This window comes from Mobula birostris, chromosome 21, assembly GCF_030028105.1.
Source record: "Mobula birostris isolate sMobBir1 chromosome 21, sMobBir1.hap1, whole genome shotgun sequence".
Taxonomy (NCBI): domain Eukaryota; kingdom Metazoa; phylum Chordata; class Chondrichthyes; order Myliobatiformes; family Myliobatidae; genus Mobula; species Mobula birostris.
This window is the reverse complement of record NC_092390.1, coordinates 59,498,811-59,510,636: the sequence shown is the minus strand read 5'-3', so window position 1 is coordinate 59,510,636 and position 11,826 is coordinate 59,498,811. Positions and strand designations below refer to the sequence as shown.

At 40.9% G+C, this 11,826-nt stretch overlaps 1 protein-coding gene across 1 annotated transcript in view; it reads right to left on the bottom strand.

The window, feature by feature from the left end:
• Positions 1-2,803: 2,803 nt before the first annotated feature.
• Positions 2,804-11,826, bottom strand: part of vwa2 (von Willebrand factor A domain containing 2) — a 52,155-nt gene continuing 43,132 nt past the window's right edge. The window contains exons 12-13 of the mRNA XM_072239802.1: positions 11,380-11,502; positions 2,804-4,795 (exon numbers count right to left, since the gene is read on the bottom strand). Coding sequence (XP_072095903.1) covers positions 4,665-4,795; positions 11,380-11,502 — 254 coding nt within the window. The 3' untranslated portion in view covers positions 2,804-4,664. The remainder of the gene's footprint in view (positions 4,796-11,379; positions 11,503-11,826) is intronic.

The following is an 11,826-nucleotide window of genomic DNA, read 5'->3' as shown; positions in this document are numbered from 1 at the left end:
CACAGACATAAAAATGTTCAAAGATTAATATCTGATTTTACATACGAAATTCTTTAACGTTGTCATATACAATGATACATTAGAGACATTGTCAATAGGAATGTACCTTTACTTTCAGATATACCACACCAGCTTAAGTTCAAATTTTAACACGTCACAAGAAGGCTATATTTTTCTAGTTTCAGTAAACTGATCACTATTCTTTAACATAGAAACATTATAATTTCTTCACATTAAAATTCCAAGCTTTGTTGAATGTTTTCTATTGTTTTGCATTTAGTGTGAATGGCCACAATAAAATGAATCTAAGAAGAGTGTATAATAACATATGCATACTTTGATAATACACTTACTTTGAGCTTTGAACTTTTAAACACTTTTCCACTTACTAATTTACCCTAGGATATTTCTATGCTACAACGGCAATAAAATAAAAATAGGGGCTCAACCACAGTTTGGGTGATTCTCCAATAGAATTCCTTTCTACGCTGTAGGTCCAAGCAGAGATTAAACTAATCACCCAAAGGAGTATTAACCCATTTGCTTCACTCATTACATGTTGGTTGTTGGTCTATTTGGAAGATAGGATTATGCTGTTCACTGCAGAACCATTCTGCTCCTTCTTGTCAAGTGGGAAAAGCAAAGAGTGGGACTCGGCTGAAGAGTGAAGGGGATATATCAGTATTTCTTTCAAACAATGGCACTGATTCAGTCTGGTTTTCAATACAATTTTAATGCATAAGTGCAACAATTGATTCCTTAGTTTGACAGATTCCTTTGTCTATGTTTGAAGTTCAAGCTGTTCATATAAATGTGTCACATTGTACTTCCACCACCCTATCTGTAGTGGTGGAGTGTGGGGTGGAGAAACATATCCACCAAAGGAAGTATAAGACACTCCTTCTCTCCGCTAGCCTGCAGGTCACCCTTGGGCAAGGTGTAGCACCCGCTCGGCACCCTGCTCAGGGCCACAGGAAGCCAGGGGAGCAGGTGGTGGATGGTCATATGAGCATCTGGTGCATATCGCAAGTCCTGGTTATGCGACCACTGACACCAGGCAGAGCATCTCTGAAGAGTATTGATAATGGCTGGGGTCATCCGTCTTGTAAAGACACTGCCCAGAAGAAGGCAATGTCAGGTCAGTTCTGTAGAAAAATTTGCCAAGAACAATCATGGTTAACAGATGGAAGACCATGATTGCCCACGTTGTACGATAAGGCACATAATGATGATGAATGTGGTATCCTTTGCCTCTAGAATAACTTCCATCTTCCAGCACTTCAGCCTGTATCTCAGATAAAAAAAACTTAAGCTCCAATGAACACTTCTTCACTTTCTAGTTTACTCTAGGGCAGGGTTTCCCAACCTTTTCATGCCATGGACCAATACCATTAAGCAAGGTGTCTGTGGACCACAAGCTAGGAGACTCCGCTCTGGGATTTTGCTATGCTACAAAAGCAATACGAAATGTTCTGATATACAAAAACACATACACTAAAACAGGGACTCAACTATCAATAGCATAGCCTCTTCAAAATTATTAGCTGTTGAGCTAAACCCACTTTATTTGAAGACTACATTTCATCCCGTGTTGCCTCAGGCGACTGACTGCCACACCAAGATTTTACTTTTAATACTGTCTAGCCATTCTGATAAACTGTACCTGGTGTGGGTTTCCTCCAGGTGCTCTGGTTTCCTCCCGCATTCCAAAGCCTCAGTGGTTAGTAGGTTAATTGGTCACATGGCCATAAGTGGGCGGTGTGGGCTCGTTGGACTGGAAGGGTCTGTCACTGTGCTGTACCTCTTATAAAATAAAATACTGCATTTTAGTTAACTTGAAGCATGTTATCAATATCTAATAATAAGATAGTGTGGGGTTAGAGTCATTTCCCATTTATGTAACTGGCCACCCAGTAAACTTACGATTGTGATTTGATCGACATCTTAACAGCCCAATTGCTTCACCTATTTGCAAGTTAGTGGACAGGGTGGATAACTTGTCTTTGGGTGCCACAAACCAAGGTCAACCATTTTAACAAGATGATTACAAGAACATAACCTATCAGGCAAGACCATGGAAATAATAGGCAGCTGATTGACTTAAGTGGCTACTTTATCTACAATAGTACTGTTTTGTATTCCTCCTTTCCTTTCCCCACCCCCCGCCTTTTAATTACGACGTTTTCCTCCAAAAGAAAGGCTTCGGCCCCAAATGTTTACTGTTTACTCGCTTGCAAACATGCTGCCTGACCTGCTCAGACCCTCCAGCGTTTTGTGTGTGTTGCTCTGGATTTCCAGCATCTGAAGAATCTCTTGTGTTTATGATTTATCGTTTCGATGATCATTCTCATAAATTCCCTCCATATTTAAATTGGCTCTTTGTGGATACTCCTGAACAGTATGTGTTTTATGAAGGAGCAAAGCCCTCTAATTCATTGGAGTGGCACTGCAAACTATCAGAAATCTGCCTTCTTCTTACCTTGTATCACTAATGAAAAACATCAGGAAGACGCCACAGGTAGGGAAGCTAAAGCAACTAGGTCAAGAAAAGGCCTGAAGTAAGACAAACACACCCAGAAAGGGAAGAGACTGCAAAGCACTTCTGACATCAAGCAATTGGGGTGGATTTCAAGCAGGAACACATGGTAATTGTTTGGAAAATGGCATGCTAGGGCTGCAAGTAACGAGCATACACATCTGTAGTGTAATTGCATAGCAGAGTTAAGTGGTACTTTTATCTCAATTCAGAATGCATTTCACTCAAGCCTATGATAAATACCTATTGTACGATCAGCAGGCTTGGAATACATATATCTTCAACAACACAGATTCTAGATATACATCTAGGAATTCAAATTAGAGTACATAGATTCTCTGCACATTATTTTCCAGCACCACTAAATCAAAGGAATGCCAAAGAGATATTTATGCAAAATAAGCTGTTGAAAGTAATTGCATTAAGGTCTTGATGTAAAATATGCAGAGTAGATTGTCAATAACGTGGAATGGCTTGTGTTACATTTATGATAACAATCAAGGTTTCTAAATAAAATGTAAGCTTCGCACTGGGTCTGTCACACAGTACAATTCAATACTCTTGATATAAGATTCTAGCTTTTCACTTATAACCCAAACTCAGTGAAAAGTACCCAGCTACAAGTAACATATACTTGGATCTGTACAAATTTATAAAGCAACACATAAAATCTTTTAAAAAGGGAAATTTGGGTTAAGGATATCAATATTGCTGGCTTAAGTATAACAAGCGTGACATTCCAATGAATAGCCATTGCACAGCAGATCTTCCATTGATGAATATTTTTAATGTTCACTGGTGAATTAAGCTATTGCTCACACATATATAATCAGATTTGATTAAGAGCCTTCAACACTTGGTTAAACCTCATACTAATTTAAATTTGTATTTTTGCAACACTCTTAACATGAACCACGCCTCTCTACATGTTCAAAGGATTTGTCCAGCAGTACAATGCCAAAGTCTTAGCACACATATATATAGCAAGGGTGCCTAAGGTTTTTGCACAGTACTGTAGTAATTTTATGTATTGCACTGTACTGCAGCTGCAAAAAAAATAACAAATTCCATGATATGTGTGAGTGATGATAAACCTAATTCTGATATAGTCACTATTGTGGACTGAGAGTGGGAAGGGGACAGGAAGAGAAGAATCATGGTTGGGAAAATAGGAAGGGAGAGGTGAGGGAGTGGGAAGCACCAGAGAGACATTCTGCAATGATCAATAAACCAATTGTTTGGAATTAAATAACCTTGCCTGGCATCTCAGGGCTGGGTGTGTTGTGTCTGCACCTGCCCTGGCACTCCTTTGCACCACCTGTTGCACACCTCTCCCATGAGACTTCACCTTCGCCAATCCCAACATCCTTTGCTCCTGACAGAGTTACAAACTCGCTTTCCACTCCACATTGACAAATACAGTACTGTGCAAAATTCTTAGGCCACCCTAGTTGTGTGAATGTGCCTACAATTTATGCACAGTACTGTAAGTTTTGCATCTTTCGATCCTGATATGTATTTCAATCACTTCCTTGTTAATAAACAACTTCGTTTGGCTGGATAACCTCTGTGTTAGCTCTTTTGCATACTTAGCATGTATCACAGATGAAAAAACTCACCAATGTGACAAATCCACTCCATTAATAGATGGAGGCAATGAATCGCAAAATTTCTTTCAGAAACAAAACCATGAAGAAAAGGATACTACAATGCATTGCCTTTCTGAAATCTCAAAACCATGCAGTGTCACATGAGAAACAATGTTTAAATACTAGCATGACCAGTTAAACTTAAGATAATGTTATAAAAGCATAGATATTACAAACTGTAGAACATATTTCTTTGAATGTAAACCAAAGCTTGAACAGTTCGTGCAGATACGGTGGAAGTCCACGTAAATGAGGACCTGACAAACAATTAAATCATTAGCTTGGTAACAGTGTTCCCTTAAGAAACATGAGTAACTTCTCAAATGATCATATACCAGTTACTTTGGAACTGAAAACAGTACAGGTATTCAAGTCAATGAAATCAAAGCAAAAAGCTGCTGATGCCAGCCTCTTTCCATCTGCTCCATGTCGGATCATATGCCCAGTATGAACGTGGAAACAGGACAGAGTAAGCCCAGTTAGGATAACGTATTCTTGTTCCTTCGGTGCCTACGTCTTCTGTGAAACCTTTTCCCTCTTCTGTTTAAGTGCCACAGCCGCCTCCTGTGTGTCCTGGGGACATCTCCACGAGGCACTGGGCCTGCAATTCCTACAGGAAGAGTAAAAGGATAGCATCAGATTTTACCAAAATTCCCTAATAATTCATTCATTTGTTCCATCACCAATGTTAGAAACCATTATTTTATTAATAATACTCCTTATAAGATTTGTACTTTTTAACAAACTCACATATTTTTCACAGTATGTGGTGATTCAATCCCACTCACCGGCAGAAAATGGTACAATTGCTAAACTAACCTTTCTCGTTTTTCATTGGCTAAGTAATAGCACATTACCCATGTGATGTAATAGCTTTAATTATGTAGCCTATTAACCAGTTTATTCTCTGTCTAAGGAATTTCTTATCTCATCTACAAAAGTGATGGACTTTCCTTTGCCTCTTTATTCTGCTTGTCTTAGCATCATTTCTCAGTTCTTTAGTTTGCTTAGTGTTTGTATGTTTATTTGTACTCTAAGATAAACTATCAGTGGAATTAAGACTGCTCACCATTTCTGACTCGCAGAAGAAGCTTAACGATCAGAAATTAAACAGAGATCCAGCAACAGCAACATAAGTGTTCAAGATTGATCAATGCCTAGAGCACTGATGTAATAAAGGTCACTTTCTTGGGATATCGGAAACTTTACTCTTATACAGATTTGGACAGAACTTAGACAGTATTTTTCAAGATGTCGACCTGTGGCCTCCTCGTGCCAAGATGAGGAGGAGGAGCAACACCTTGCATCCCATCTGTGTACCATCCAAACGATGATCGGATTATCGATTCCTCCTTCCGGTGATCAAATTCCCCTCCCTTCTATTCCCCACTCTGACCTGTCGCTTCTTTTCACCTGCCTATTACTTCCCCCTGGGTCCCCTCCTCCTTCCGTCCTATTGTCCACTCTCCCCTCTTATCAGATTCTTTCCTCACCAGCTCTTGGCCTTTCCCACCCACCTGGCTTCACCCATCGCCTTCCAGCTAGCTTCTTTCCCCTACCCACCCCCCCACCTTTTTGTTCTAGCATCTTCCCCTTGCCTTCTCAGTCTTGAAGAAGGATTTTGGCCCATTATGTTGACCTTACTCCACAGACGCTGCCTGACCTGCTAAGTTCATCCAGCTTTCTGTATGTGTGTTGCTTTGGATTTCCAGCACCTGCAGACTTTCTCGGGTTAGTATTTTTCAAGAGTTTAGGACATCCCAAAATATCTGACAGCCAGTAAAGTTTCTTGTGCTACATATAGCCTCTGCTGTAATACAGAAAACACAGCTACCGATTTGCACAGAACAGGATCCCGCAATCAGTGGTATGAATATTTCCAAATCGATTAACCCTCCTAGGTCTAGCATATAGGTGCAATCAACAGGAAGGCATGCAACTTTACTTCATTAGAAAGTTAAGGCAGTTCAGCATGTTCTGGAATACTCTAACGAACATATGCTGCTTAATGTATCCTATCTGGTTGCATTATGGTCTGATACTACAATTCAAATGTGCAGGGACGTAAGATGTGACAAAGTGTAGTGAGCTCAGCCAAAACCATCACAGGCGCATCCCTCTCTGTCAACATCTGTCTAAGATTTCCACCATCTAAGTCTTCTCAGTGGGAAGGAGGTAGAGTCTGAAGCCCCCACCACCATGTTCCAGAACAGCTACTTCTTTTCAACTGTTCAGTCTTGAATCGACTTGAAAAACCTTAATCACTATAGTTTAGCAACACTGTTGCCACATTGATCACTTAGACTTATTTATTTTTTATTTACAGTACTGTTCCAAAGTCTTAGGCCCACATACAGCTAGGGTGCCTAAGACTTCTGCACGGTACTGTAATTGTGTTCCTCCTTGTAAAATGTACGTATACGTTAGGTTTAATTGATGTTTTTCCTGTGAATGTTTGTGTCTCTGTGCCTGGGATGCTGCCGCAAGTAAGTTTTTCATTGCACCTACGCACATGACAATAAACTCGATGTTGACTTTGAAATAATCAGTTTCATTAAAATCATATGAGGAATAAACATTCTCTCCTTCAACGTTCTGGCATGGGATCATTCACACCCACTGCTGATGGCATCATCACCAAAAACGGCACAAGCTGTTAAAGGTCATCTGAGGTGATGGGGAAAGGCCATAAGATGTGCTATCCAGAGGCCCAATCATTGCTTACAGCTCAAATATTTTGCAGGATGACTATGAAACCAAAGCCTCTGGGTTATCAGAAGCCGTCTTGCTATTCACCACCAGCAGCTGTAGAGCAAGCTCAGGTTCAGGTGCAGGCAGGCAGCTGATCAGAGCAAGCACAAACCAGGCCAGTGTTGAGTGTGATCAGTCAAGTGGGCTGCTTTGCCCTGGACAGCGTTAAACTACTGGAGCGTTGTAGGAGACGCACCCACCTGTGGCAACGTGTCCATGAATTGAGTATTGTCCATTCTGAGATTCTTACCAAATGCTTCCTCTCAGTGATTTCCCATGGAGAGAGTGTGGGGGTAAGCTGCAAACTTTATCCCTGAATTCATTGAGCCTTGACACCTTCAGAGTAATTGAACACAGCCAATGTTTATCTACTGCTCTGCTGCTACTATATACCATATAATAGTGGGAGGAATCAAGATCTACAAAACCGTAGAGGTGACTACCACTGGAAACTGGTCATGAGATTTAGATTCATAAATAATGCAATGACATTTCTTTCTGAAATACACAGCATTCAACGCATGATGACTGAGACTTTGGTTTCATTGCATTTCAAATCCAGACATCCCACCCTGCAAAAACTCATTTCAGGGAGGTATCACCACCATTTCAGGGAGGTAGCACCCCCGCCCCCCGCAACCCCATATCCCGCCCCCCTCCCCGGTCGACCTCCAAGGGTATATGTAATACTTTATTTAGTGATTTTATTATTTTGTCTAATTTGTAAACCAAATTGGGTGTATGCAGAAAAAGTGACATTAAAATATGTACTTATATTATATTATCATGTTTATTCTATTACAACTTTAAGCAAGTCTACAGGGAGTTTGGCCTCATCATGTAGGACATCAATAGCGTAGCTCCTTAGCAGCCAGCCAGCTAGTTTAAATAATGTTAGATATGCTAATGAATGAATGACACCTGTTAAACTCACCTCAACATGTCTTTTACATTTTAACCCACCATGGACAATAGAAAAGTCACTGTTGCAAACAGTGCAGTGAGCAGTACTGTGATTATTTTTGAGGTCGACTGTAAAGCCTGCCCACAGAAAACTGATAGGTCTACTTAGCAGGGGTCCCCAACCTTTTTTGCACCGCAGATCGGTTTAATATTGACAACATTCTTGCGGGCCAGCTGACGGTGGGAGGGGTGTTAATCACAGCCAGAATATAGGTGATAAGTCAATAGCATCATAACATTTTAAGTAACGTTTGGATATTAAACACACAGCGTACATTCTCCCCGTATGAACATATAAAATCATTGCAACACACCAATATCGCTGAATCAGTGGGAGCCCTGGGCTTGTTTTCCTGCAACAAGACGGTCCTATCGAGGGGTGATGGGAGACAGCAATACTCGAAGGGAGTTCCTTATGTCCAGTCTATTCCGCAATTTAGTTTTCGTTGCGTTCATTGCAGAAAACCCCGCTTCGCAGCGATATGATGTTGGAAATGGAAGCAACTTTTTCAGTGCTTACATAGCTATCTCAGGATATTTAGCCTTGACTTTGATCCAGAATGCCAGCAGAGATGTTATGTCAAACATACTTTTCAGCCCACTGTCACTTGCAAGCTCGAGGAGTTGATCATCTCCCCGCGCTGACATGGATGACGCACGGATAATGACCTCGCGTGCGTTCAAGCTCAACGATGGGTGACAGGGAATGAGGAAAAGTGCCGCTGACTCATATCGCCAAATCATATTGTTTCCTCGCGGCCCGGTGGATGGGGACCACTCTTAGCATGAAGAGAGACCAATCAGGATGCTCCCTCTCCCTCTCCCACTCTTTCTCACAAAAATCTATTTCCGGGATATTGTATGTAATTTCTGGGCGTCAGGGAGCCACTATCGAAATGCGGGAGACTCCTGGAACTTCTGGGAGAGGTGGGATGCCTGCAAATCCAATTTGAAGAACAGTAGCCACTGCTGTGCAAAACAGCTCAGCCATTTATTGTCCTCCAATGCTAATCAATGCTAGGTAGTATGGCTTCAGAGACAGATACTGAGTAGGGTCTGGAGGAGCTCCTGGTCATACTTCTGTTTGTAGAAAAGATACCTGATATCCACCAAAAGCACTATCTTAGTAAGCAGTGCCAAAACAGCAGCCAATATTAGTACCTTCTGGAAGCAGTGCAAGATGTCAGCTTTGGTCCCAGTGGTATACTGTACTATATAGTAATAATTTCTGCAAAGTAAGAAATGTTTTAGGAATGGGAATCCAATCGAACTTCATTCTTTGTCAGGGGGAAGGGCAAACCCAGCTTGCTTACCTCTCCAGAAATCTTTGGGAGGAAAATGGATCACCCGGAGAAAACACACCCATTCCATGGGCAGATGTACTGACTCCTTACAGATGATGTTAAAACTGAACTCGGAACTCAGACACCCCAATCTGAAAGTGTCTCACTAACGACTGTACTGCTGTTGTGACCACGATATGGGCCTGTATGTTCTGAGGGGAAGCACCTTTCTTTTACTTCAAATCAGTTCTGAAACGGTAAAATGTGTCCAATTTTTTTTGCCAATTTCCATCATTATTTCGAGAATTTCAATTTTCCAAAGGAAACAAAGAAAAAATTAACTTTTTTAGCCCTTCCACATAACCTAAACAATGTGTGGGAGTGCTGCTGTTGTCGATATGTCCTGACTAAAACAGCAAGGCCTCACATGCTGTCAAGCAGCAAGACTTCTCTCAGGAGTTGTTCTGTTTCATGTAGACAGCAGCGCTTCATGAAAAGAACTGGTTGTTGATAAATAATTTTCTAAATTCCATAAGTGAACATGCATTAAATTAAAGCAACACATATCAAAGTTGCTGGTGAATGCAGCAGGCCAGGCAGCATCTCTAGGAAGAGGTACAGTCTGTTTTGGGCCGAGACCCCTCATCAGGACTAACGGTAGCTTTCTGAATTGTGAAGTATTCACAGCATAACGTTCATAACTTCCCAACAGATCTACTTTTCATAAACTGCTGCCACCCTTCAATCCTTAAACTAAAGCGCCAACATATTCAGTCAGTGTTGATATCTCACGTTCGTAACCTCCCAACAAAAATATAGCATCTGTTCCAAACCCCTGTTCATTGTCAGAGAAACTAAAGGTAAGGGCCAAGGGCAATGTGGTTTCTTCTGGTTTTACAAAGCTGGGAAACTGTAGGATGCCACAAAACCAAATACAATATTTTTACAAACAGAACAGTAATTATATTAGCCACAAGAACATTTTGGTGACAGTGAGAAATGGTTTTAAATTTAGGTTTAAAACTTACTGCTGGGAAAAAAAAACACAACAAGATGTAGTATGTAGAAAATGACTAAAATTTATTCTATGTGTAATAATCCAACACACTTTTGTGATGCCAGACTGGCAGATTTTCAAGACTGTTGGAGGTTATTCTTATTAATATAGCAAAATACTGTTGATCTTAAATGTTACATTGTATGATAATAAGTTTGCCAGTGAAGTAGGAAGCAGAGGAACCAGGGTTCTGTTGAGACTCAACGGAGAGTGGAAACCAGGACCCTGTAGGTTTCAGGGAAGAGTGGGGACCAGGTGCCTGGTGAATTTCAGAGGAATGTGGGGACCAGGTCCCTGGTGAGTTTTATGGAAGTGTGGGAACCAGGTCCCTGGTGAGTTTTAGGGAAATGCAGGGACTCGACCTCGGGTGAGTTTCAGGGGAGTGTAGGGATCAGGTCCCTGGTTAATTTCCGGGAAGTGTGGGGACCAGGTCCCTGGTGAGTTTCAGGGAAATGCGGGGGCTCGATCTTGGGTGAGCTTCAGGAGAACACAGCAAACAACACTAGCTGAGTGAGATGCTGAATCGTCGAGATTCCCAAATGGTTGAATTATAAAATAACTTTGAGAAAAGGAAAATAAGTTAGAGGCATTTTAAAAAACGTCTTCATAACCACAGATTACACTGATGCATTTTACAGTCAAAAAATTCTTCTGAAATGTAAATACACTCTCATGAAGTATTGATGAATTATCAACTTATGAATTCACCACTCTTGGCAAGTGGAGAAAACGCTTTGAAATTTCCAAACATACTACAAAATTCTTTGAATCATGAAGGATATTTCTCTATGGCCTTTTAAACTACTTTCAATTCAGTACACATCAGGCTTATTTATGGATCGGTTCAAGTGCTTTGTTGGTTGTCTTACCTTTTGCTTTGTGGAGCTTTGTGCATTTTTCCTGTTTATCTACATAGTCATTGAGTTGGGGGTGGTTAAAAATGACAAAGATTACCTCGCAGTACAGATCTGCACTGGCAAGCCATAACATTGACGCCAGTGGCTGCTGCTGAAACTTCACTCCTGGCTGACCTAGAGATAAATAACCTGATAGGCAGTGCTTATGACGGAATAGTTTATTGTCCCACATTAGCGTTCAGACCAAGCGTTTAACAACACTGCAGTTGAGCTGAATACTTACTGTGTTCACAGTGCACTCCTTCCCAGCCTTTACACTCACAATGATATCTTCCAGCATGAAGTACGCACTCCCCTCCGTTCATACATGGATTGGGTCTGCACAAGTTGACTGGCTGCTTGGCCACTGTTAAAATAATGCAGAAACACATTCACCAAAATGGTGTCAAAATATTTTCCATTGATGTAATTCCTTATGTTCATCACCTTCTCAAATCAGCTCTTATCTTTCCCATACATTCCATTTCTCTGTCGTAAACCATCTATTTTACTCGCCATAATCTTTTTTCTAGGTAATAAACCACCCTAATCCTTTAATCTGACCAGCCTTTCACTTTGAAAAGCAGGTGGCGGGGTTGGGAATTAATATAAGATATTCCAACATTAATCAATTGACTGAAACAATAAGCATCCCATTCAATTCACAAAAGGGATTGAAAACTGCAGAGTA